Raw genomic sequence first — 27,185 nt, 5'->3', positions numbered from 1 at the left:
GATGTATATGAGCGCAAGCGGCGGGATCGTTCTCTCTTTTACCGCCATAAGAGCGGAGTCTTTTTCTTTGGGACCGCTTCACTGCGTAGATCCACCTAGCCAAGCCGCCAGCTAAAGGTAAGAGAATGACTTGAAATCACCTTAGCTTGGTCTTTAGCAATACAACAGAGTGGCGCATATATATTGTACTCTTTGATGGGTACGAATATGGGGTTGTTCTTATCGTCTTGAACTAAATATTTGTGTGGATGTAGTCGGGAAGAATAGCACGGTAGCTTGCCAGCTAACTAAGTCGGATGGCTAGTAGCAGCCATTGAGAGACGAGAGGCTCCACCATGATGCGTTCGCTAGCTAACGTTACATGCATGATGATGAAAATGGCTAATTTTCCGCCCTTTCGAGACGTTGTATTGTAAATACAAACGCCGTAACGTTATTGTGACAATTCATCGTAATTTGCATCATTCAGATATTGGTTTAATCGGATGTCGTGTTTTTTTATTTAGACTTGACCTTATTTATTGACTAGCCTTAGGGAGGGTAGGTAAAGTGATGGGAGATGTGGCGGGTACAAGTTTCTGTGTCTGATCACTGTTCGAGCTAACTAGCAGGCTACACTCTAAAATGGAACGCGTATGTCTCCGTCTTTTCACTTGACTTTTGACATGTTTGTAGTTGGCTGGCTTATTTCGATAGCCACATAGCTAGCTAGCGGTTCTATTATTTTGGTTTTTAATATTATTTGAGGGTTCCAATATTTGCCCAGCAGGTCACGTTGCCAGTCAAATATGGACTGTCACTTGAGTACTTGCCCAATGAAAGTGCGTATGCCAAACTAACGTTAGCTAGGTAGCTGTAACTAGCTAACGTTAGTTAACTTGCTGGCGAAGTAGATAGCTAGCTGAAAACATGAACAACCAGTTAGCTAACGTTACCGCAAATGTATCCATTATAGGTCATGTGGTAGCTAACTAGCTAGATACGACGGAATTGTGTAATTTGTACGTTTCACTGGTAGGTTATGTAGTTAACTAAATTCATATGCTGCTTAACAGCTAGCTGGCTGGCCGGCTTTCTTTGTGGGTGAGAGCCATTGCTCATAGCTTGCCTTGAGCATGCAACACGTGGTCGCTGGGTTTGAAAGGCTCGTTGAAGGGATGTATGTGTACCATTGGGGGATTTCAGTCACTGAATATCTGCTATTTTCAATTTGTTAGTGTAATGCATTGAGTTAGTTACACTCAAACAATAACAATGTTTCAGCTGATATCACATCTAAAGCTGCCTTTGTTTCTGCCAATGCTTATCAATGCAACACAACTAGAAATGATTCGTTAGACATTCTACCTTTAGCCACAGTTTAAGCTAGCTATAGTCTATAGCTAGATCGTTTTTTTGACTACTACAGCCTACTTGGCTGTGATTTGTATGGTTAACTTTTGTCAAGAAATGAGGGTGAACCAACTGTCGCAACTTGTAGAATGGATATTGGTCCTGATGACTCCTGCTAAGGCGACATTACATTTTTGTTTGAGAGAAAAGGCCCTAATGTTATAAGTTAGAATTAAACCATTTTTAAAATTGAACCCTTTATGATCGTGCTATGGATGATGGCTGTTCTGGTATTGATGTTTGAACGTCTCAGATGCTTTGTCTTTTTTGTTTTGAGGCAGACATCTGCTACTCATGAACACATGGCATTTTTATGACCCCATCAATTTGAGTTCTAATGACCCCTTTGTGAAACTGGCATGAAGAGTTTAAGTAGTCAATTGATTGAAAGGTTTTCCTGGAACTGTTGCGGAAACAAAACTCACTGACAGTGTTGGAAGCTACTCTTAAAATAGTTGCCCGTGCTATCAATTACTTCACACTGGACGTTTACTGCAAAATGCTAAGTTACTAGTTGAACAAAAATATAAACCCATGTACAGTTTTGGTCCCATGTGTAATGAGCTGAAATAAAATATCCCAGAACTTGTCCATACACACAAAAAGCTTATTTCAATTAAATGCACACATTTGTTTACATCCCTGTTAATAAGCATTTCTCCTTTGCCTAGATTTTTATTTATTTAGCTAGGCTAGACAGTTAACACTTCTTATTTACAATGACTGCCTAGGAACAGTGGGTTCCCTCTTGTTCAGGGGCAGAACCACCTATTTTCTTTACCTTGTCAGCTTAGGGATTCGCTCTTGCAACCTTTCGGTTACTGGCCCAAAGCTTTGGCCATGAGGCTACCTGCTGCCCCAGGTAGCCTAGGTAATCCATCCACCTGACAGGTGTCTTGTCAAGAAGCCGATTAAATGCTGGGGACAATAAAAGGCCACTAAAATGTACAGTTTTGTCACACAACACAATGCTATAGATGCCTCAAGTTGAGGGGGTGTGCAATTGGTATGCTGACTGCAGGAATGTCCACCAGAGCTCTTGCCAGAATTTAATGTTAATTTCTCTACCTTAAGCCACCTCCAATGTCATTTTTAAAGAATTTGGAAGTGCGTCCACCCAGCCTCACAACAGCAGACCACGTGTAACTAGGCCAGCCCAGGACCTCCATATCTGGCTTCTTCACCTTCGGGATTGGATGAGACCTGGACAGCTGATGAAACTGAGTAATTCTGTCTGTAACAAATCCTTTTTGTGGGGGACAAACTCAATCTGATTGGCTGGGCCTGGCTCACCAGTGGGTGGGCATATGCCCTCTCACGTCCACCCATGGCTGCACCCCTGCCCAGTCATGTGAAATCCATAGATTAGGGCCTAATGTATTTCAATTGACTGATTTCCTTATGAACTGTTATGCAGCAAAATCGTTAATTGTTGCCTTTTTGTTCAGTATACATGTAGTTCACTATTCCCCAACACTATCTCGAGTTATGATTCTAGTCCGCTCTGACAGTGGTGCGTTCTTTACACATCGATATATCAACAACACGCCTAAAGCGTTAGTGGCATGCCTAGTAGACTGTTTTAGATGCAGTTTGGATCGTCCTAAATCTATTTCATCAGAGGAAATCCACCTTATCAATGTCAGACTGAAATGCACTCAGTGTGTCTGTATTTGAATGGTGGTGTTGCTATTTTCAAGCTTTTTATGGTTATTAAGAGCTCTGGCATTGGCTATTGGTGGGGAATGTTTGATCTGTTCCCTGGCCAGACGTCGTAATGTGGGTCTCATAGTGTTTTACAGGTCGATCCAACTGGTATTGTTCACACTTTCAAAAAATATGATTACGGTAGTGCTGTGTGGTTTTGTAATTTCAATGACCAAAGATTTGGCCTGGAATTATCCTCTTTTTGGTCCCTCTGCCTGGTAATCTCCCCTTCAGCTGCTTAACATTTGATTTTTGGACAGCTTTTCAGTTGGCCTATTTAAACTGTGCAGGTGAGTGATGGGCAGCCTGTGCGATTCTTAACCAATGGGCACAAGCCATTAGGAAGGTGAGAGAAGAGGAGCTGCTGAAAGATGGAGACAGTCGTGCATTTCAGACATTGCAGGCCAGGTCTACATCAGCACTGTTAACCTTTCTAGGACACATGTTCCGCTAGCGGAACCCCCCCACAACATTCCGCTGAAAAGGCAGCGCGGGAAATTAAAAAATATTTTTGGGAAATGGTTAATTTTCACACTAACAAGTCCAATACAGCAAATGAAAGAAACATCTTATTAATCTACCCATCGTGTCCGATTTCAAAAATGCTTTACAGCGAAAACACAACATGATTATGTTAGATCACCGCCAAGTCCAAAAAACACAACCATTTTCCCAGCCAAAGATAGGAGTCACAAAATGCAGAAATAGAGATAAAATGTATCACTAACCTTTGATCTTCATCAGATGACACTCATAGGACATCATGTTACACAATACGTGTATGTTTTGTTCGATAATGTGCATATTTATATCAAAAATCTCAGTTTACATTGGCGCCATGTTCAGAAATGCCTCCGAAATTGCAGAGAGCCACATCAAATAACAGGAAATACTCATCATAAACTTTGATGAAAGATACATGTTTTCCATTGAATTAAAGATACACTTGTTCTTAATGCAACCGCTGTGTCGGATTACAAAAACTTTGCGGAAAAAGCACACCATGCAATAATCTGAGACGGCGCTCAGAAATAACAACATTTCTCCGCCATGTTGGAGTCAACAGAAATACGGAATTACATCATAAATATTCCCTTACCTTTGATCTTCATCAGAATGCACTCCCAGGAATCCTAGTTCCACAATAAATTGTTGTTTTGTTCGATAATGTCCGGTATTTATGTCCAAGTAGCTACTTTTGCTAGCACGTTTAGTAAACATATCCAAACGCTCACGCCGGTCCAGGCGAACTCGGACGAAAACGTCAGTTATACAACAGGTCGAATAAACTGGTCAAGCTAAGTAGAGAATCAATCTTCAGGATGTTGTTATCATATATCCAATAACGTTCCAACCGGAGCATTCCTTCATGTCTGTAGAAGTTATGGAACGCAAGGCGATATGATGAGGAAGGCGCGTGACCAGGAACTGGCAATCTGCCAGACCACTGACTCATTCCCCTCTCATCCGGCCCCACAACACAGCATAAGCTTCATTCGACGTTCTACAGACTGTTGACATCTAGCGGAAGGCATAGGAAGTGCAAACAGATCCATATCTTACAGGGATTTGAACAGGCGATGAGTTGAATATCGACCAGCCTCAAAATTTCCACTTCCTGTTTGGAAGTTTGCCTGCCATATGAGTTCTGTTATACTCAGACATCATTCAAACAGTTTTAGAAACTTCCGAGTGTTTTCTATCCAACAGTAATAATAATAATATGCATATATAAGCATCTGGGGCAGAGTAGGAGGCAGTTCAATTTGGGCACGCTATTCATCCAAAGTGAAAATGCTGTCCCCTATCCCTAAAAAGTGAAAATGCTGCTGATTGGTTAATTATGACCTAGTTTCCCTGACAATTATTGTTGTAGCATTTTTCTCCAACCAGGCCAGTTAACCTTCTATACTGCTTTATCACACAACGCCCTTGGTCTGCAATGAATTTGGCACTATAACATGTGATTCCCCGTACTTCACTCTTGAAGTACAGTGAAGGTTAAGTAGTAAACATTGAATGGACATTTTTATATCTGTCAAGTATCTTTCAATTGAGAGCCTTTGCCTACACATTGGCTTTGATTGAGCTGCACTGAAATCTCTATGCTGGAGACATCAGAGCTTGCCCAATAGAATATTGTTTGAATTTGTTTTCGCTCATTCCATGGAGCCAGAAATGAAGATGTCTACCTGGCAGCTATTAAGATGTGGTATCATTTTGTAATTAGTTGAGTTCACCACATTTTGGGGATACCAGACACTTTGTATATAACTCACCACTTTTTTAAGCCCATTTGAAGACCACCGTCAACCTCAGGGGTGTCAAAGTCAAATGGACGGAGGGCCAAATAAAAAATTTAGCTACAAGCCGAGGGCCGGACTGTTCGAATGTTCATTGAAAAATTTTTAAATGACGCATATAGTCTAGTGAACCTAATTGAACCTACTGAAAACCTAACAAATATATTCCAATATGATCAGATAAATAAAGCAATATTTTCTTATGGCTCTGTCAGTAATCTTTAATTTTCAACAGACACAAAAGACAAATTTCCTTTATATAAAAATCCCCATAACATGAACATTAAATGAAAGAAACCGGTATTCAAGGCACCATCAGTAGCCTATATTTTCTATTTTAGCAAAAGTGGGCTAAATTTACTTCAAAGAAAAAAACAATAATAGCAATTTTCTATCATCCACTCAACTGAAATATTTTTAAAATATAATTGGATTGAAATACAATAAAATAAAGTGCAAAAATCTATTAATCAAAAACAACACTTTGTTTAAGGAGAAGTAACATGCAGTGAAAACAAATATTAAACTTTAACTTTTAAACTTGAACTGAGTAAAAACTCTAAATATGTGATTGCACAGTAATGTTCACTTGTTTGAGGTTGAGGGTGATACTTGGTGGTGTCCCATCTTTTCCACAAGTTCATCAATGTTCGGGGTAAGGCTCTGAGCTGAGGAAATCCTCAGAATTGAGTGGAGGTGTTCAGCAGTAAGTCGACTTCTGTGTGATGTTTTGTTCAGGTTCATCAAAGAAAACAGTTGTTCACACAGGTATGTGCTGCCAAACATAGACAACGTTTGAGCAGCCTGGATGCGCAGCTGGGGCATTGTGTCGGGGAGGAAACGGGCGAACTCCGCAGCACCCACTGCCGCATATTTTGCCCTCAGTGCATCATTGCATTGGAGGTCAATCAACTCCATTTGGAGGTTTGGTGGTGAGCTTTCCACGTCAACAGCAAATGGGTTACCGAGCAGTTCCAACCTGCTTTTTTGTGCTTCAAAGTCAGCAAATCGGCGTCAAGTCAGCGGCAAGCATACCTATTTTATCAGCCAACTGTGCGCTCGGGAACGCACTGGTAGAGAGCTTCTCTTTCATGGTCTGGCAGCTGGGAAAGTGGCTCAAATTTTCTTTCCGCATCTGCGTCTCCCACAGAGTCAGTTTGGTTTTAAATGCCTTCACTGTACTGTACATATCAGAGATGACATGATCCCGACCCTGCAGCTGCAAGTTCATTGCATTCAGATGACTCGTAATGTCACACAGAAAAGCCATTTCACACAGAAACATTTCGTCTCGGAGTTGTGTTGTGTCTTTCCCTTTGCTGTCCAAGAACAGACAAATCTCCTCACGAAGCTCGAAACATCTTTGAAGCACCTTTCCCTGGCTTAGCCATCGCACCTCTGTGTGATAAGGCAAATCACCATGCTCCGTTTCTAACTCCGTCAGAAATGCCTTGAACTGGCGGCGATTCAAACCTTTGGCTCTGATAAAGTTAACTGTGCGCGTGATGATGCTCATTACATGCTCCATTTTCAAGGCTTTACCGCACAACGCTTCCTGGTGTATGATACAATGATAAGCTGTCAGCTCACCTGTCGCGTTTTCCTCTTGCATCTTTTCCCGTATCTTCGCCACCAGTCCGCTCCTGTGTCCACACATCGCAGGTGCTCCGTCGGTTGTCAAACCCATGAGTTTTTCCCAAGGCAGCTCCATCTCATTTACACATCTTGACACCTCTTCATACAAATCATGCCCCGTAGTTGTGCCATGCATAGGACGTAAAGCCAAAAACTCCTCTGTCACGCTTAGGCTGGAGTCCACTCCGCGGATGAAAATTGACAACTGGGCAATGTCAGAAATGTCGGTGCTCTCATCCACAGCCAAGGAATATGCAATGAAATCTTTTCCCTTTTTCACAAGCTGCTCTTTTAGATTGATGGACAACTGGTCTACTCTCTCGGCAATGGTGTTTCTGCTCAGACTCACATTTAAAAAGAGTTGCCTTTTTTCTGGGCAAACTTCGTCACAAACTTTAATCATGCAGTTTTTGATGAAATCCCCCTCCGTAAATGGCCGGGCTGATTTAGCGATCTCTTCTGCCAAAATAAAACTGGCCTTGACAGCAGCCTGGCCTTGTGATTTGGCTTTTTTGAACAGAGCCTGTCGAGATTTGAGGCCTCGTTTTAATTCCTCTGCCTTTTGTAGCCTTTGTTCCATGTCCATATTCTTGTTTTTGTCCGCGTGTTTCGTTTCATAATGTCGTCTCAGATTATACTCTTTCAGTACCGCCACACTTTCTCCACACAGAAGACACACAGGTTTTCCAGCTACCTCCGTGAACATATACTCCGACTCCCACCTTGTTTGAAACCCCCGGTTCTCAGTGTCCACCTTCCGTTTTGCCATTTTTGATGGGTATCTGAAAGTTAATTTTACTGTGATGCTGACGACTGCTGTGCCAATAAATATTGAAATGAAGCAGCCTACTGCTCGGTGCGTCACCGTTGCATTGTGGGAAATGTAGTATTGGTGCGTGTAAAAGATCTGCGGGCTGCCGGCTTGCTGCGGTCTGCGGGCCGGTTCTAATAATAAATCAAGATCATCCCAGGGGCCGTAAAAAACCTTCTCGCGGGCCGGATGTGGCCCGCGGGCCTTGACTCTGACATATGTGGTCAACCTAATACCACAGTGGTAAGGAGAACCCTCCAGCAAATCCATCACCTTAAGTCTTTGGAGGTTCGGTCACTGCTGTGGTTGCATCAGACACTGGTGTGAGCTAAAGCTGATCTGGCTCTTGTGTTTCTCCATGTGTACCAACCCTGTGGTAAACATTCTCCCCCCGGGGGGGGTCTGGAGCCTAATTCAATGCCTAATGTGATGTGACTAATGGCTTTTAATTGTCAACCTTCATGTGATGGCCTCTAACAGCCTGTATGGTTAAAGTTCAAGTCTGAGTGGATCCAGCTGTGTACCTCTTCAATTGTGTTAAGGGTCACTGGCCCTGTGTGAAAGGCCTGTTGGACCGATGGGTGAACTACTAGCTGCGGTCTCTACCCCCTCTAGGATTGGGTGCTTTACATAGCTCCAGTCCCCCTCTGCGCTCTCCTCCATGAAAGGAGGTTTATTGGGGTGGGGGGGGTACAGGTCTAAACAGGGCCTTGCTTTGGTGCTGTTATCAGATGGCAGCCCCAGTGTCACCAGCATCCAAAGCCCCAGCCCATGGCACACTGCGGAGCACAGATTATCTCTGCCCAAACCAAATGAGATGGGCAAGAGGTTGAGATATGTAGGACGATTTAACTAAGGCTTATATTACTTTATGCCTCAGCACAGCTAACAGGGCTGTCAGTGAGCTGGGCGCTTGGGAGTTCTTTCATGCACATTTCACTAACCAACATGACAGGGAGCCAAAAACAGCCCTTTTTTGTTTTCATCTGGGAGTGGGAGGAGAAACGGGGGTAGGATTACAGTTGGTGGCCATTTTGCTCTAAGCAAGCAGAGTGCTTGGAATCAGATGTTCAGCCCTCCTGTGGGTGCTTTAGTTCCTAATGTCAGTTTGCTACACACTGGGATGGAGATGTCCTCAACTCTATTGCTCTATTGAACTTAAGGATATGATATTATTTGCCTGTTGTAAACCTACCATCAAACAAGACGATGTAATGCTAGTCTTGCAAATAAGTCATTAGGGCCTATTTCAATAAATAATCTATTCGCAGAAGCCCTTTGTTTATTGAACATATCGATTTCCTGCTGTGAATTAACAATTGTGTCAAAAGTAGCATGTATCATACATTGTCTAACTGTCTCTTCCCTTCCCTCCAGCAGCATCACTCGAGACCTGGCTAAGATGGCAGACATGGACAAGTAAGTGCATCCTCTCCATTTGATTGGCTGTGCAGCAAGGAAAGACACTTATTGCATTAGTGTCCCATACTAAAACAATCCCACCTCTGCATCGTTACCTAGGGCCTTAAAAATTCTGATTTTTTTCTTTACATTTCTTGGTGTTGTTCGCCAACACGTGACGGTAGTTTGCAAAACAAATACCCACTGGATTGATGCCAATAATAATATAATTCTGCCAGGTCAGCATATGCTACTTTGTAGTTAGCATTTCATTTAGAATGTAGCAGAGTACTTTTAATTATCATCATTGCTAACAGCTACAAAGTGGTAGATGCGCGAACCCCACATACTGAGAAGGGAGATTCTCGTTGCCTTTAAGAAAGTTCAGATGCATTCTGTTCATGTCTTATGATAAACTTCTGCTATTTCAATTCATTTAGTTGATTCCCTACTCATTTAAATAAATGTTTGAATTTAGTTGATTCCCCTAATGTCTGGAGTCAGTGTTTCCATCTGTGTTCTCTGCATCGTGGATTTAATAGGGCCCCAATTACCCTCCCCTTTAGTCATTGGTTTAGCTGGAGGTGTGTTGAGGTCTCGTGCGCTGTCAATTTGGCTGTACCTGCTAGGGTGTGTAGCCTGGCCAGGAAGCCAACCTGGATTTGAAATGTTGGTTAACACGATCACATTCATTAGTGCGCAGCATAAAGTTTCGCAAAGGAAAACTAAAGCAACCTTTGTAGGTTTATACCTCAAGTGCAGCTCAGCCAGCTTCTTGTCTCAGGCAGAAATATGCATATAGTGAAATGCATGTGTGTTTAAGTCCATGTGGGTGATTTCCCCCCTCCCCAATTCAGGCCAATGTTTGTGGTCACACCTCCAGGGTATTCCAGAACGAGGCCCCCATCAGCACGCTAACCTGTCAAGTTCAGGATCGTTGTGGAGCTCTTGGTTAGCAAGGAAACAAATCATGCAGCCAAGTACAGTCTGATTTGTTCACCCAAGGCATCCATCCATGTACCAAAAAACTATTTGGATAATAGCACCGGAGTGTTGGGTGAAATCATGACATTAGTCCAATGCACATACTGTTTAGGAATGCCTTTATCCTTTATCAATTTGGCTTCTAGTAGCTGTCAAATATTAGACACCGATGGGTGTATTTATCAAGCGTCTGAGTAGTGTTTACATTTTAGAGCACAGTTAATATAATAACATGGGGGTCCTGATCCTAGATTAGCACTCTTACTCTGAGCTGCTTGGTCCATACGTCCGCAGAGCTGAGGCAGTCCTCTTCCCCTGGTATCTGATGCAGAGGAGGATGGCCAGCTGTCGATCTCACTGCGGAGACGTTTCCTCACTGGGCTGTGGCTCGACGTGGCTGTTTACTCAGCCTGGGCTGCTTGGGATGCCATGGCTGGGCTTGGGTTACGCTGGCTCACTCCAGCCACTCAGACACCTCCCTGAGTTTGAGTAATGAGCCTTGACCCTGGTCCAGCAGGCCTGTGGCTGTCTCACACCACAGGGAACAGGCAGACAGTCAACTGTTTATCCCGTCATCTGCCTTATTATATACAGTCCTGACTGACTGCAGGAGTCTCTGGGTGAAGTTTCCCCTATATACAGGTCTAGCATCAACTTCTTCTCACCCAATCTTAACCTTAACCACTAGTGGGGGGAAAAATGCAAAACTGACCCAAGATCAGTGTCTAGGGGTAACTTCACCCTATTTTACCCCATGACTAACTGCAGGGTGGATGCTAGCATTTTAGCCTGACGCCACATGGTTGTCATTATGTTGATCTGGGGCTTATTCAGATAGAAATGTATTTTTTTTTGCACTGGTTCGGAACCTGGTTCATGGATCAGTATGAACGGGGTTTAAATCCAGTGTTAGATGGAACTTCAGTGAGGCAGGGGAGCAGTATACCCTTTGTGCTGTGTCCCTGTTCACTCTCTGGGAACATTACCTCCTAGTCTGTGTGGATACCTCTATGTATTAGTATTGTCTGACACACCCCTCCTTTTGTATCTAAGTAATTATTAGAGTTGAGTTTCCCCATTCTACACAATAGATATAATCACATACCATCTAAACAGTGCATTGCTTTTGTAAAATTCCATTCCTGAATAAGCTCCAGGTGTCTGTTTTGGCTGATTTTTATTTTTTTCTCGGTCTCTGTGTGTGTGCAGTAAGGACCAGGCTGAGCTGGACCCGGCAGATTTGGAGGACGTGGAGGACGTGGAAGAGGAGGAGACTGGAGAGGACGTCAACAGCAAAGGTAAGGCTCAGCACTACCCACCGAGGAAGCGACTGGGATTGTTAAATGTTAGATGTCTGCCCACCGTGGATTTGACTTCAACTGAACAACCAACAGTGAAATCTGAATCAGTTTGACATGAGCCTCTGCTTGCTGGTCAGTTGTTAATGTTAGGATGACAGTTGAATTAAAATCCTCTGTGCCCACATTGTCTAGGTTTGAAATCGGAATGTTTTTACCTATCCATGAATGATTAGGAATCATGCGTTGTTTATTAATGAGGTTTATCATGTTTAACTGGCAGTTCTTTGTAGACTGAATTAGATGTCTCTCTGCCCCAGGTATTTATAGCCCAGAAATGCTTATCGTCTCCCACCACAGTGATGTCACAATGATCTCACACACACTTGACAGAGGCTTTCATATAGCCAGAGTCTAACAAATATCCTAATTATCGCCCGATTTCTGTAATGACACTCGTCATCAGTAGAAACGCCCCTTGTCTAGAACCGATTCAGAACATTTTGCCTTCCCACTCATCCCTGTCCCCGCTCCGCCGCAGCACTGAGTTATAACTCAGCTGAGGAGTTTGCCATTTCGTCCTTAACGGCACCCTATTCCCCCTATAGTGCACTACTTTTGACTATAGACCCTGCTCAACGGTAAAGTTCTTTAGGGAATAGGGGAGGTTTTGTTGGGACAGGCACAGCAGGGCCCTCAAATCCAAGGCGTACAGAGTTTAAGCGTGGCGTAGGTAAATCAAGGCAGGCAGCGTATACCTGCTGACTGTAAATTATGCAGCAGCCCTCTGCCTCGTCCCATGGGCAAAGCGTTTGGAACGCTTTGGAAATGTCTCTCTGTAACAGCTTTTAGGAATAAGTTTGGAAGGGAAGACTTTGATTATAATGCTCCCTCAATGGGCTCTAGTCCAACCTGAGTCTTCAAGCAGAGGCTCGAACAGTCTGACTGTTGATCACTAAGCACATTTTTATCACCGTCTTACTCGGATAGAAATGTCATTATTTTGGAACTGGTTCATGGTTCAGTGTTGGAAGAAACTTCAGCGAGGCAGGGGAGCAGTATACCCTTTGCGGTCTCCCTGGTCACTCTCTGGGAGCATTGCATCCTAGTCTGTCAGATGTTCTGTGGAGGAAACACAGGGCTCTGTGTCAGTAGTGTGAAGTGACTTCCTTTCCTTATCTCATTCGTCTGCACCAATCTGAAGAGGCTTGACGGGTGGCAGTGTTTTGGCAGTATCATTCTTCCACCTGTTCAATACTGTCAGATCAGTGTAGATGAAGGAAAGGAGACAAGCGAAGGGAGCAACATGTTGACCAACAACCCGGCCCTTTATTTGATTTAGATATTATTATTTTTTTTAAACTTTGTCTGTCCTTAGTTGACCTAAAAATACTTGGAGTTGCCCGCCCTAGAATTTCTTATGTAGAACTCCCTCCTTCCGTCTCTATCTGTCCGTATGGTGTCTGATGCTATGAATGGTTGTCGGTGTCTGACGGTAGTGCCTGGCTTTGTCCGTCTCCCCTCAGCTCGTCAGCTCACCGTGCAGATGATGCAGAACCCACAGATTCTGGCCGCGTTGCAGGAGAGGCTGGACGGCCTGGTGGGCTCGCCGTCAGGATACATGGAGAGGTGAGAACCCCAACCAGGAGAGACACTGAGGCTACAGCCATACAAATTGTGGATCGAGACAATCCTTTTTCAATGGGAGTCCTCAGTTGGATGGACAACAGATTGTCCATCAGAAAACCCACTCTGTTTTAGGTCATGTATGTACTCGTCCGAAATAGTTGATTTGAGGTGACGGACAGTGGCTGACTGCATCTACGATTTCCTCAGTGTTCCTGCGACTGGCCATCGCCTGACTCTGTCCCACTCTGCAGCTCTGGGGGACTAGCCTAGTTATGCAGCCCTGCTTTAGATGTTAAGGCTCCAACAGAAGTTCTTCTCACTGAGGTAGTGGTCTTGCTATTTATTTATATATAATACTTTCAAAACCTCCGTTCTTGGCATGCACGCTTTCTCCCTGTATCCGTGTATGTATGTTATGGAGGGATAACAAGGCCAGTGCTTTGTCTTCGGTGCCAGAATGTTCCTTGTCTTCTGGTTCTATCCTCAATTCGCTGGTACATCCCTCTGACGTGTCTGTGGAAAATGAGTATTGGTAGTTCAGGTTGATAATAGGCTGAATCTAACCTACACCCAAAACCGATTTTGAAGGTGCTAGAGGGAAAACTGAAAGTTTCTACACACTCCGTTGCTCTGATTTTAAGGTCGACTGACCAAAACCTCAGCTACTATTTATAGTATAGGTTGACAAAATGATGATTTAAAAGTTCATCCTCTGGTTCTCTCATCCTTGAGGTAATCACTTATCTGTGCGTGATTGGGTATGTGAAGGTAATGCTTTTCATTCAGGGATTTCCTCAAGGAAGGTTGCCTATTTACAGTATTCAAAGAAGGCCACTGCTACGGTGATGAGAAGCTGCTGCATTCCCGTTTAAAACGATGTCCCATAACTGTAGTCCTCTAGGTCTGCTCTGTGCTGGGTTGTCCTTTTAATATGCAAATTATTTGGCCATGGTGAGTTGGAGTTGACTCCTTGGCCAATGACTTCACTAAAGAGCTATGGCACAGAAAGACATGATGCCTAGGCACTAGGTGTTCTGGACCCAGTTGTGCACCTCTTGATTTGGTGTTGCAGTGAAACTTGTTTAAAAGCGGTCTCCGCATCTGTGAACCGAGGCCCTATATATCATTCTCGGAGTAGCGTTGCTGATCTAGGATCAGGTCTCCCTGTCCATGTATTCTTATTCCTTATCTAAAAGGCAAAACTGTTCCTAAATCAGAACTCCTACTCAGACCCTTGATACATACCCCTGATCTGACCCAATGCAGATGGTATTATGGCTCCCTCCTTCCACCATTCCACTCGCTTCATATGATGAAACAAATCTGTAGGGTGTCTTATCAAAAACACACCTTTTGACCAATGGGTAAAATGTTAATTGTGGTCCTAACCTTGTCTATCATAACCCGTTCAAGTTATTTTAGTTTTTAGGGTGACTAAATCAATGGAAGCCCAAGGGTAAAATGGTTAAATTGCATTGTCACCTGTGTAAGAATTAAGGCTACTTGAATACCTGACAGGCTCACTTACCCATTGAGCTCGTAATCTTCTCAAATCCACAGGACATAAAACAATAGAGGTAAGATGGATGTTGAGACATGACATGTACTATTTTAGTATACTCTTATTTGAAGTGAATCTTTTTAGAAAAGAAAAAAAAGATATACATCACTGAAGTGTCAACCGAGCACTGAGTGTACAAAACATTAAGAACACCTGCGTTTTCCATGACAGCCCGACGAGGTGAAAGCTATGATCCCTTATGTCACTTGTTAAATCCAATGGAGACAAGGTATGTGTGCCTTTTAGAGGCTAAATGGGCAAGGCAAAAGATTTAAGCGCTTTTGAACGGGGTATGGTAGGTGCCAGGTGCACCGGTCTGTCAAGAACTGCAACGCTGCTGGGGTTTTCACACTCCATTTGTGTATCGGTAATGGTCCACCACCTAAAAGACATCCAACCAACTTGACGACTGTGAGATGCATTGGCATCAGTATGGGTCAGCATCCCTGTGGAACGCTTTCCACACCTGACTCTCTGAATATAATGTTATAGAAAGACCCCACACAAGGACTCAGAACATGAAGAATAATTTGTCTTGGTACAATGTATTTTATAACATAAGGAAGGGACATCTTATCACCACCAAAGCATGTTTTCACCCACTCAGGAAAGAGTGGGTGGACACCCTAAAATCTGTGTAGAAACATGCCATTTTTAAATGAGTCGAGCTGCTCTTGGCATGGGTTTCTTGGCCCAACGTCGTACCAAAGTATTGCAGCGCAGGACATTCTGCCATCTTGATTAATGGAAGTGGCTGTGGTTTTTCTGGCCTCAACAGATTAATTGTGCCCTCACCATTGGAGCGTGTGGCTGTGATGCGTGTGCACTTCTGCACCTTTACATTTTTTGTTTAGGAGCGCCCCCCGGTCCTAGTGGTTGTGTAGGAGCCCCCCCCCCCGTCCTAGTGGTTGTGTAGGAGCCCCCCCCCCCCCCCCCCGTCCTAGTGGTTGTGTAGGAGCCCCGTCCGTCCGTCCTAGTGGTTGTGTGGGAGCCCCCCGTCCTAGTGGTTGTGTGGGAGCCCCCCCCCGTCCTAGTGGTTGTGTGGGAGTCGTCGTCGTCCCCCCCCCCCCTCTGTCCTAGTGGTTGTGTGGGAGTCGTCCCCCCCCCCCCCCCCCCCTGTCCTAGTGGTTGTGTGGGAGCCCCGCCCCCCTCTGTCCTAGTGGTTGTGTGGGAGCATCGTCCCCCCTAGTGGTTGTGGAGGAGCATGGCTAGGCTGGTGGGGGTTCAATGATCACAAACATCTGTGGTTGAGTTACAATGACCTAAAATCAAGCGTCTCTGTAAGAGTGCTGATCTAGGATCAGGTCAACCCTATACTTGTTATTTTACTAAATGTGATCCTGAATTAGCACTCTGAGATGCTTGGTACATACTGCCCCAGAGCTTGTTTTAAGTTGAAGATTCTTAGAGAAATGTGACTTCTTGGCAAAGCTGTGTTAATGTGGTTCTGGTCCCTTTTTAATAATGTTTTTTCCTGTCAGTGGATGCCAGTACTTCAGATCTCCTAGCGTCCCATCAGTGGGGTGCTGTGCCAGAGGGGCTTGGTTGTGGTTGCGTAACGCCAGACCTGAGGTGACCAGGCCATTACATAAAACGTTGTTAGTTTTTCTTAATGTCAGTGGAAGTAGTCCTCTACTTCCTGGTCCAATGGTTGAATTCCTAGCGGCGGGTAAAAGGTCATGCAGTCATTCTCCTTGGCACTGTGTTGCTCTGCATAAAAGCGTCCGTATGCATAGGTCTGCATGCGTAAGTGTTTGTCATTCGTTGGACGTTTATTCCCATTGTCAGAGCGGAGGCTCCAGTATCTTGTTATATACACGACCATCTTTGGGGACAGTCAAGATGTACTTTTTCACCGTGTGGAATTCTGACGTTTTTCTTTCCCCGTCTCAGCTTACCAAAGGTAGTGAAGAGACGGGTCAACGCCCTAAAGAACCTACAAGTGAAATGCGCCCACATTGAGGCCAAGTTCTACGAAGAGGTCCATGAACTGGAGAGAAAGTACGCCGCTCTCTACCAACCCCTCTTCGACAAGGTAGGAACACCCCAGTTATGTTCCTTGTATCAATATGATCTCCCATTCATTGCACCTTATAACTATGCTGCATTTGACTGGGCACTTTGTGCATGGGTTGTTTTCATTGGTGCACAGCAAAATGAGCCAATTATTTTTGGCCAAATCCAGGTAGGTCCCTCCCTGTTTCATCCTGTGTGCGTCCGAAACGTTATTTGCTGTGACCTGACTCCGTGGGTGGGATATCCAATTCACACTATTTCCAATTCACACATGCATATTAATTCACTTGTGAAATAGGACAAATATAAGCACCCACCAAATTGTTCTTATTAAAACTTCTTGTGGATCATTGGGACGCTAGGTCCCATCTGGCCAACATCCGGTGAAATTGCAGAGCGCGAAATTCAAAATAAATTACTATGTGATTTCATGAAATTTTAATAAGTGCAATACATAAAAATAAAGCTTAACTTGTTGTTAATCCAGCCCGCCGTGTCAGATTTCAAAAAAGCTTTACGGCAAAAGTACACCATGCGGTTATCTGAGGACAGCGCCCAGCACACACATGCAAAACAAATCATTTTCAACCAGGGAGTTGCGACACGAAAGTCAGAAATAGCGATATAATATATGCCTTACCTTTGAAGATCTTCTTCTGTTGGCACTCCAAAAGATCCCAGTTACATTACAAATGATCCTTTTGTTCGATAAAGTCCTTTATATCCATTAAACTCAGTTTAGCTGGTGCGCTTCAGTCAATAATCCACTCGGTTTCCCTCCTTCAAAATGCATACAAAATGAATCCCAAACGTTACCAATAAACTTATCCAAGCAAGTCAATCAACGTTTATAATCAAACCTTAGGTACCCTAATACGCAAATAAACGATAACATTTAAGACGGAGAATCGTTATTGTCTTTACCGGAGATAAACAAAAAGAACGCGCTCTCTCGGCCATGTGCTTGGAAACACTACAGCCAAAATGGGAGCCACTTAGAAAAACTACAACTTCTCCCTCATTTTTCCAAAAACCAGCCTGAAAGTCTTTTTTAAGACTATCTAGTGGATGCCCTAGGAACTGCAATCAGACGATTTTGCCCTATTATAAAAGTGCCAGGCATTGAAATCAGTGGTATGCCGATATATATATATATATTTTTCTTTTATAATGTTTTGTCCTCTGGCGGTATTGTCTGCACTTTCAGTTCTGTTATACTCAGACATTAATTTAACAGTTTTAGAAACTTTAGAGTGCTTTCTATCCAAATCTACCAATTATATGCATATCCTAGCTTCTGAGCCTGAGTAGCAGGCAGTTTACTTTGGGCATGCTTTTCATCCGGATGTCAAAATACCGCCCCCTATCCCAAAAGTTCATGAATACACCCCAGTATTCTCAATCTAGTGTTGATCAGTCACTCTGCCCATGTGTAGTTCCTGCTGCAGCTGCTGCTTATCCAATGCTGACAGACTGTAGCTTTTGCCCCCCCAGTCCCCTCTTTGGAGCAGACGTGGGATTTAGCAGAATCCTCTGACTAAAGAGCTGCAGCCTGTTCCAGGGATGGAGCTGAGAAAATGGGGTGGGGTCAAGCTGGGATGCTCACACATGCAGACGGTGTGGCCAAACTGCTGGACTGCGTAAATAATGCGCTGGCTTGGCACCTCAGCCCCTAGTCCATTATCTTGGTTTAAACCGATGACTTTTCTGGGCTTTTATTTAAATGTTTTGCTCTGTCCTCCTGGCTGTTGGCTTTACAGGGACTGACTGTTTTCCTCCCCCTCTCTCCCTCCAGCGAAGCGACATAGTTAAAGCAGCCTATGAGCCCACAGAGGAGGAGTGTGAGTGGAAGGCTGATGAGGAGGAAGAGTTGACAGTAAGTAAACAGGTACAGGTGACTCCATGTCTTATCTAACATGGGGACTTCTACTGTCTGGTGCTTCAGCAGGTCTTATTGATCTAACCTGGGGACCTCTACTGTCTGGTGCTACAGCAGGTTTTATTAATCTAACCTGGGGACCTCTACTGTCTGGTGCTACTGCAGGTCTTATTGATCTAACCTGGGGACCTCTACTGTCTGGTGCTACTGCAGGTCTTATTAATCTAACCTGGGGACCTCTACTGTCTGGTGCCTCAGCAGGTCTTATTAATCTAACCTGGGGACCTCTACTGTCTGGTGCTTCAGCAGGTCTTATTGATCTAACCTGGGGACCTCTACTGTCTGGTGCTACAGCAGGTTTTATTAATCTAACCTGGGGACCTCTACTGTCTGGTGCTTCAGCAGGTCTTATTGATCTAACCTGGGGACCTCTACTGTCTGCTGCTACTGCAGGTCTTATTGATCTAACCTGGGGACCTCTACTGTCTGGTGACTCAGCAGGTCTTATTGATCTAACCTGGGGACCTCTACTGTCTGGTGCTACTGCAGGTCTTATTAATCTAACCTGGGGACCTCTACTGTCTGCTGCTACTGCAGGTCGTATTAATCTAACCTGGGGACCTCTACTGTCTGGTGCTACTGCAGGTCTTATTAATCTAACCTGGGGACCTCTACTGTCTGGTGCTTCAGCAGGTCTTATTAATCTAACCTGGGGACCTCTACTGTCTGCTGCTACTGCAGGTCTTATTAATCTAACCTGGGGACTTCTACTGTCTGGTGACTCAGCAGGTCTTATTAATCTAACCTGGGGACCTCTACTGTCTGCTGCTACTGCAGGTCTTATTAATCTAACCTGGGGACCTCTACTGTCTGGTGCCTCAGCAGGTCTTATTGATCTAACCTGGGGACCTCTACTGTCTGCTGCTACTGCAGGTCTTATTAATCTAACCTGGGGACCTCTACTGTCTGGTGCCTCAGCAGGTCTTATTGATCTAACCTGGGGACCTCTACTGTCTGGTGCTACTGCAGGTCTTATTAATCTAACCTGGGGACCTCTACTGTCTGGTGCTACTGCAGGTTTTATTAATCTAACCTGGGGACCTCTACTGTCTGGTGCTTCAGCAGGTCTTATTGATCTAACCTGGGGACCTCTACTGTCTGCTGCTACTGCAGGTCTTATTGATCTAACCTGGGGACCTCTACTGTCTGGTGACTCAGCAGGTCTTATTGATCTAACCTGGGGACCTCTACTGTCTGGTGCTACTGCAGGTCTTATTAATCTAACCTGGGGACCTCTACTGTCTGCTGCTACTGCAGGTCTTATTAATCTAACCTGGGGACCTCTACTGTCTGGTGCTACTGCAGGTCTTATTAATCTAACCTGGGGACCTCTACTGTCTGGTGCTTCAGCAGGTCTTATTAATCTAACCTGGGGACCTCTACTGTCTGCTGCTACTGCAGGTCTTATTAATCTAACCTGGGGACTTCTACTGTCTGGTGACTCAGCAGGTCTTATTAATCTAACCTGGGGACCTCTACTGTCTGCTGCTACTGCAGGTCTTATTAATCTAACCTGGGGACTTCTACTGTCTGGTCATGATGACAGGGCCAGGAGGGTGTACCAATGATGGACTTGTGTTCTGACTGTTTTGGTTCCAGTAATGGTGGATGTGATAGATGTCAAATATATTGCCTATTTAGAGGTTTTAACCAGGGACTCATGTATCTGTTTTTGTTTATAGGCATCGGTGAAATGGTGCATTAAATCCCCTTTTTTGTTGATCTTCCTCCTGCCTGTTTCTTCCAGGAGGAGATGAAGAAGGCCAAGGTGGAAGAGGAGAAGAAGGATGAGGAGAAGGAGGACCCCAAAGGCATTCCCGAGTTCTGGCTAACGGTTTTCAAGAACGTCGACCTGCTTAGCGACATGCTGCAGGTAGGCGGGCAGAGTGGAGGGAGTGGAGGACTGTCAGCAGGAAAAGAGACAAGAGAGCAGTAGAGGAAAGTAGGTCAGCAGACAGCTGCTGCTCCCTAAAGATGAGGCTTCATCACCACCTACAGGCTTGATGAGGCAATTTCACCCCTAAAAATAGATGATGTATACATACAGCACACTGTTGTAGTCCTGGACAAGCCCTCAATGAGTTGAAGCAGGGGATTTTGTCCCGGGCTACAGCGAGATGCTGTTTGTGGGGTGGGGGGGCTGGAGTTGGGAAACACTGATTTTAATTGGCACTCTTATCAGAGTGACTTAGTCAGTGTATTTGAAGTAGGTGAGACGACCACATCACAGGTATTGGAAGTAAAACGTTCCTCAATAAAGCAGCTGTCGGCTAAATCGGTGCTAGTAAGAAAAGACAAGTGGGTGTTGGTGCCAGAAAGACCAGTACAACGGTAAGGTGTTTCTGTCTAGATACCATACCAATGTTCAAGCTGCTGTTCATGTTTTACAGGAACATGATGAACCCATCCTCAAGCACTTACAAGATATCAAAGTCAAATTCTCAGACCCTGGCCAGCCCATGGTAGGTCTGTGCACCGCACTGCTCTGCTGATGCAATTCTCTACTAGACCTTATATCAATGTATTGAAAGCCAATGAATCTTGGGTATTCCCACTGGTCCCAATATTCAACTCTTTCTTGCTCATTTTCTCTCTCCAGAGCTTCTCTTTAGAATTCTTCTTTGAGCCCAATGAGTTCTTCACAAACACTTTGTTGACAAAAACCTACAAGATGAGGTCTGAGCCTGACGAGAGCGACCCCTTCTCCTTCGACGGGCCTGAGATCATGGGCTGCACAGGGTAAGACGTGCTCCGTCAAACTGCTCCTTGTGTTGTCCCATAGAGATCCTATTCAATTAGTATTCTTAATCCTATGGCGCATCCTTAGTAAACCCCCTAGTTGCTCATCGTAGCCTCTGGGACAAGGAAGGATGCTAGATCAAACTAGAGATCCAATGCTGAGAGTCTTGTCCGTGTCTCTTGGTTATTTCAGCTCTGGGACAGTCATTGCAGGCCCTAACATTGTTGTTTGTTCCATGAGGAGGGAGGGGTTTAAGGGTCATGTCAGTAGCTAGAGTATATAAAAAATGATCTCCTTTTAAATTAAGTTTGAATGAATATAAGATAATCAGGTTTATGCACTCTTATCTGTTGTCTGCTTGTTTGGTCAGTTACAACAAACTACCTTCTATTTTAACGCTAAGACATGGGTGAGGAATGCATCGGTTTGTCCGGTTTGATAAAAGAAGTGGTCCTTTTTAACAATGCACCATGTTGACAGGGTTCTATTAAAAACCTTTGGCTTATCTTAACCTTTAGGGCTCAAAGCAACATCTACACTAGTCATTGGTTGGTGTGTTTGTCCTGCGTCTGGTCTCCTGGTAACCCTGGTGTCCACTGCTCTCGCCCCGCAGTTGTACGATCGACTGGACGAAGGGCAAGAACATCACGCTGAAGACTATCAAGAAGAAGCAGAAGCACAAGGGGCGTGGCACAGTCAGGACGGTCACCAAGACAGTCCCCAACGACTCCTTCTTCAACTTCTTCACCCCGCCTGATGTCCCTGAAAGTGGAGATCTGGTAAGTAATGCTTTCCGTTGTCTAGTGCAGTGCTGGAAGTGGACTGAAGTGAGTGCAGGTATTTATTTGTGTTGCCGCAACTCAACTTTTCTCTTTATGCAATATCATTTTTGCCAAAATTCTAGAAGATGCTGGAACTCAAGCAGTAGAACATTTTGGGTGTGTTCCAATTCAACCACTGGTGCAGTGTGGTCTATCTATTAAAGTTGGTGTGGCCGAATGGTGAGTCTCATAGCTCTGACTGACGTGCCGGTGACTCTTGCCCCTCCAGGACGAGGACTCTGAGGCTGTCCTCGCCGCGGACTTTGAGATCGGCCACTTCATCCGCGAGCGTATCGTCCCCAGGGCTGTGCTGTACTTCACAGGGGAGGCCATCGAGGATGACGATGATGATGTGAGTACCCACCCCAGCCTGTGTAATGGCCCTGTCCTTGACCTCTGAACCATGCCACTGGCCTTCATGTGTTCCCCTAACACTGGTGTCCCCTCTTGTTGCAGTACGATGAGGAGGGAGAGGAGGCTGATGATGAGGTAAGGCCTTAACTAGCTAGGTCTCTTCACCTGGCCTCTCACTAACCCGGTCCTGTTATTGACCTTAGCCATGGCCTCTCACTAACCCTGTCCTGTTATTGACCTTAGCTAGTTGGTGTCTGTCTCAGTGTTTAACAGTTTCCTCTTGTGTTCTCCTAGGAGGGTGAGGAGGAGGGAGAGGAGGAGAATGACCCTGACTATGACCCCAAGGTGGGTGGAGAGCTTACTGTTGATGTTGTCATGACCTAATGTGAGACCAATGATCAGAAATATCAGATTTCAACATACAGAATAGAATGTGTACCGCTACTCCAAATGCATCATGAACACCAGCCGCCATGTTGGATTTTTCTGTCTATATACTACTGCATCCCACGTTGCATCAGAACACACAGCCGTCGGAACCGTTTCCCTGTCCCCTTGCTTCTAGTGTAAGGGCTGGATTTCCAGACACACATTAAGCCTTGTCCAGGACTATAAAGCATTCTACATTTGTGTTTTGGTACACCAAAGTACATTTTATTTCCACTGGAACGCTGCATTTGCCTTGCAGCACTGTGTTGCGGTGCGTTCTGTGTGGTGCATACGTTGGATTTATGGAATGTATGTTAGATGGCTTGACAGAACTGGTAGCAGAAGGTGAATGTTGAACTTTTGTTGCACACATCAAAATGATGCTGCATAACATTTTGGTCAATGCCGCCCGCTATCGGTGTGATCGAGGCGTTAGTCCAGGACTCGTCTCATTCTGTGTCCCGGAAACCTCTAAAATGAGAGTTATAGTAAAGAGAATGGTATTTCTAAACTATCTCAAAATATCACTTCAAGAACCTAATCAAATACCCTTTTGTGGGCGTCTGGTCATGGGGAGTGTTTTCTTTTCAATGGAATGCCTTGAAAGCATGTTTCTACTTGCTGTCTACATCCTTGCTAAACTGAGACTGCATGTAAATTGGAATCGGATACTAAATCTTTTCAGGTTTTGACTTAGTTTCATAGCTCTGCATGCCAAAGCTTTATTTGATTTTGTTTGGGCGAATGGGAACAGTACTCCTTCTCTTTGCTGTATAAAGCCTCTTGAATTCTGTATTCTGCCTATTTTTTTGCCTTTAATTCATTAATGTTCATCTCCAATCACTTGGCACCTTTTGTCAGCTATACTCTTTAAATTTTTCCTCACTAGGTTTAAGTGATGTCTGTAGAAAATAACCCTCTCCTGGTAGGTACAGCTTGTGAATTGTCAGCTTACTGCACCCCGCCTCCCTCCTGCACCTTTTCATTTTGACACCTCCATTCCTCAATCTCCTTGCAACCCCCCGTCCACCTCCATCTGCACTTACAACTAACATAGTGGCTTTTTTCTTTTTTCCCCTTTAACTGTAGTGGGTGATGCGTTTGAGTTTTCTCTTCTGTATGTTGAAGCTAGTTAAACTTTCCTCCAATTTGACCCTTTGTCTTTGTACAAAATATTTGGTAACACCAATATTTATGTTTGTTTGGAGAAGACTAGATCAATGTTTGCCACACCTGTTTTGTGGATTTGTATGTTTTTGAGTCTTAAGCCATCGCTCTGTTCATTCTCTCATTGTTCACTTTTTTTACTCCAGAGACTAGTCTACACCTGGAAGGGTGCTTGTTAACTGTCTTTCTCCCTCTGGACACGCCTGACTTGTTAAGACTGCGTGGGGGGAATCCGAACTTCCACTCCAGTCGAATGTTCACTTGGTCTCCCACTGACATCAATGCACGACTAAGTGAACGTTTGAGTTGAAGTTCAGCTTCACCCCTCTGTCCTGGAGAGCTGTTGACCCCTGTAGGTCTGTTTATGACCCCCTCCCTGCATTGCTGCCAATAGATTTCATTAGTTTCCCTCCCCTGTGAAAGAATGGCGTCTGTATGACATCAGTGCCCCCCTCCCCCCATCACTGTTATGAGCACTACGGGTTAGTGCATTTACAGTATGGAGGTTCTATGCAGCAGTAGTGAAGGCTCTCAAAGTAGTTATTAAACTTTTAAATTTATAATATTTCAATTTTGAATATTCACCACCACATTCCCATCTCTATTGATGGTGTCTTGGACCTGGAATTTGTTTAGGTAGTATTCACCAACTCTGGTCTGATACCAAAGCACATTGCCTTTTATTTCCAGTGGCATACTTTAAGAACATACTAGTATTGTGTGGAGTGTTATTGGGTCACTGTTCAGAAATCTCTAGCCTCAGTGCCAGGATGACATTGCCCTATACCCTGTCTATGTTTGCCTCAATTGGACATAGAAAAATGTCTGAAGTCTAAACCTGTGTGTGTGAGGGTGATTAGTGTGTATGTTCGCTTCTCAGTTCAGCTCTAACGTCCTCTATTTTGGTCTCTTGCAGAAGGACGCAAATCCCCCAGCCGAGTGCAAGCAACAGTGAAGGCTGCGGCTTTGAGGATCAACTGCACTGTAACAGCTTCTCAAATAAAACACTTACTTACGCCTTATAATGTTTTGTATTTTTCTTGGTAGAAATAAAAAATAAAGGGTTTCAAGATTTTTGTTACAAAAACTCCTAATATAATGTGAGCAGTGGCTCGATATGCATAGTATTTTACTAGACAACCCCCCCCCCCCCCCCCCCCCCCTGTACAAATAGTTAGAATGCCACAAACTCCCTGAAAGCATGATCTTGTTTCTCTCACTGCTAAACTAGTTTGGGTTCTTGTGAAGTTTTTGTTGTATTGCTCTTGGACAACAGCTGTGGTTAGACTGCATTGAGGCAGGTGATGAGAAAGCCAACCCATTCCTTTTTCCTCGCGCTACCAAAGTTACCGGTCAGTTTAGGTTGGAAGTCTTTGTCATTGTATTAGCGGGCCTCGCACGGTCAGAGCAAAACACGGCTAATGAAAAACTTTGAATCGCGGTGCACATTTGGCCACTCAAGCATGCCATTTAGAGCAGGGAAAGCGGTTATTGGCCACTTGGATGGGCTGAATCAAGTTGTCAATCTAAAACATTCCAGTTTGCAGACTGACAGGCATTGGATGTTTGAATGCTCTCTTGGGATCAATATTACCTCGATGACATGGTCTGATTTGTTCAACAGAACCATGTGTTAGCTGCTAAATTTAATGAGCTGTTTCTGCAAGTAATTTGTTTCTATTAAATACTTAATGCTCTTTCTGTATTTCAATTTGTGTTAAGGGAATGTTTTTCCTCCAACACGCAGCTTGGTCTTGTCCAGTCACTCCTTAACATTCCAGATGATTTGACAAGGGACAGTTCTGAGGTTTCGCCAGCAGGGGGCACCCCATGCCCAATAATCTGCTTCAGGCTCTTGTTAGGCCTACAGTTGACTTGTCTTTTTCTGTAGCACTTTGTACTACTTAGTCATGTATCAGTGGTGTCCTCTATGGTTGGCTGTCGGTCCAGTAGCCCTTGTGCAAATCAAAGTGAGCAGTACTTTGGAGGCGGCCGTTGTCATACTGCGCCCTGATGATGCCCTATGGGCTTTCTCCTGCGCCATTAAATATTTCCCTGTAATACATGATTCTCCCAAGTGCATTAGCCTTTAATTTGGGAATCCCACTTGACTTGTGTACTCTGATAGCAATAGGTTTGGAACAGGTTCCCTTCCGAGGAACAAAACGACCAAATCCAGGCTTATGTTGGCATGTGGTCGTGGCTTTTGAGCCTTGTAACTCTCGAGGTTAAGATCGTGTCTGGTCCCTAAGCATATGTCTAATTTATCACTGTGAAGGAAAGGTGGCAATGAGTTCTGGTAGAAGTCCTGTCTGTTGACCGCCCTCTCTGTAGCCAACCCCACCCAGCAGGTCACACTGAAGCATGTAACAGCAATACTTAGTCAGGGAATGGAAATAAAATGAAAAAAGAAGTAGCTTACGCCCACCCACCACCTTTTTCCTTTAGTGGAGACAGCCATGTTGTAGGTGTATGTTGGGTGGTGGCGCCCTCGCTGCTGCCGCTAGTGGAGCTCTAGGGAGTACTGCTGCAGTCAGGAGGAGATAAGTCTGGACTGTTCTAGGGAGTACTGCTGCAGTCAGGAGGAGATAGGTCTGGACTGTTCTAGGGAGTACTGCTGCAGTCAGGAGGAGATAGGTCTGGACTGTTCTAGGGAGTACTGCTGCAGTCAGGAGGAGATAGGTCTGGACTGTTCTAGGGAGTACTGCTGCAGTCAGGAGGAGATAGGTCTGGACTGTTCTAGGGAGTACTGCTGCAGTCAGGAGGAGATAAGTCTGGACTGTTCTAGGGAGTACTGCTGCAGTCAGGAGGAGATAGGTCTGGACTGTTCTAGGGAGTACTGCTGCAGTCAGGAGGAGATAAGTATGGACTGTTCTAGGGACGACTGGATTCTGTCTGACTCCTTGAGCAGCTGTTGTCAAAGCTAAATGCTATGCTACAAAATACTAAATGTACTCGATAACTGTATGTATATTCATGAATAAATTGGTTAAACGTG

The 27,185-nt window shown here is 44.5% G+C and overlaps 1 protein-coding gene and 1 non-coding gene across 5 annotated transcripts; both read left to right on the top strand.

The window, feature by feature from the left end:
- On the top strand, positions 1-27,185 carry LOC120050135 (nucleosome assembly protein 1-like 1-A). Of its 4 annotated transcripts, XR_005477163.1 has the most exons (15): positions 1-117; positions 9,226-9,267; positions 11,443-11,531; positions 13,058-13,160; positions 16,615-16,756; positions 18,533-18,625; positions 20,424-20,549; positions 21,067-21,138; positions 21,276-21,415; positions 22,030-22,195; positions 22,467-22,589; positions 22,694-22,726; positions 22,886-22,936; positions 25,104-26,734; positions 26,780-27,185. XR_005477163.1 is itself a non-coding variant. In XM_038996791.1 (14 exons), the coding sequence occupies exons 2-14, from the start codon at positions 9,251-9,253 to the stop codon at positions 25,140-25,142; spliced, it is 1,182 nt and encodes a 393-aa protein (XP_038852719.1). In that variant the 5' UTR covers positions 1-117; positions 9,226-9,250; the 3' UTR covers positions 25,143-27,185. The 4 variants fall into 4 exon arrangements, 3 of the variants coding, with proteins under 3 accessions (XP_038852719.1, XP_038852717.1, XP_038852718.1); XM_038996791.1 differs by having other exon boundaries at positions 18,533-18,613; positions 25,104-27,185; XM_038996789.1 differs by having other exon boundaries at positions 25,104-27,185.
- On the top strand, positions 13,526-13,662 carry LOC120050168. Its single transcript, XR_005477172.1, has one exon. It is a non-coding gene; the product is annotated as a small nucleolar RNA SNORA57 (small nucleolar RNA).

This window comes from Salvelinus namaycush, chromosome 6 (genome assembly GCF_016432855.1).
Source record: "Salvelinus namaycush isolate Seneca chromosome 6, SaNama_1.0, whole genome shotgun sequence".
NCBI classification, from domain to species: domain Eukaryota; kingdom Metazoa; phylum Chordata; class Actinopteri; order Salmoniformes; family Salmonidae; genus Salvelinus; species Salvelinus namaycush.
The sequence above is the reverse complement of the archived record's forward strand: the minus strand, read 5'-3'. Positions and strand labels throughout refer to the sequence as shown.

Bases quoted from the DNA above. Each gene is read 5' to 3' on its own strand.
- LOC120050135 (XM_038996789.1), top strand. The intron at 11,532-13,057 runs GTAAGGCTCAGC...GTCTCCCCTCAG, and splicing joins AGAGGACGTCAACAGCAAAG to CTCGTCAGCTCACCGTGCAG. The intron at 22,590-22,693 runs GTGAGTACCCAC...CTCTTGTTGCAG, and splicing joins TCGAGGATGACGATGATGAT to TACGATGAGGAGGGAGAGGA.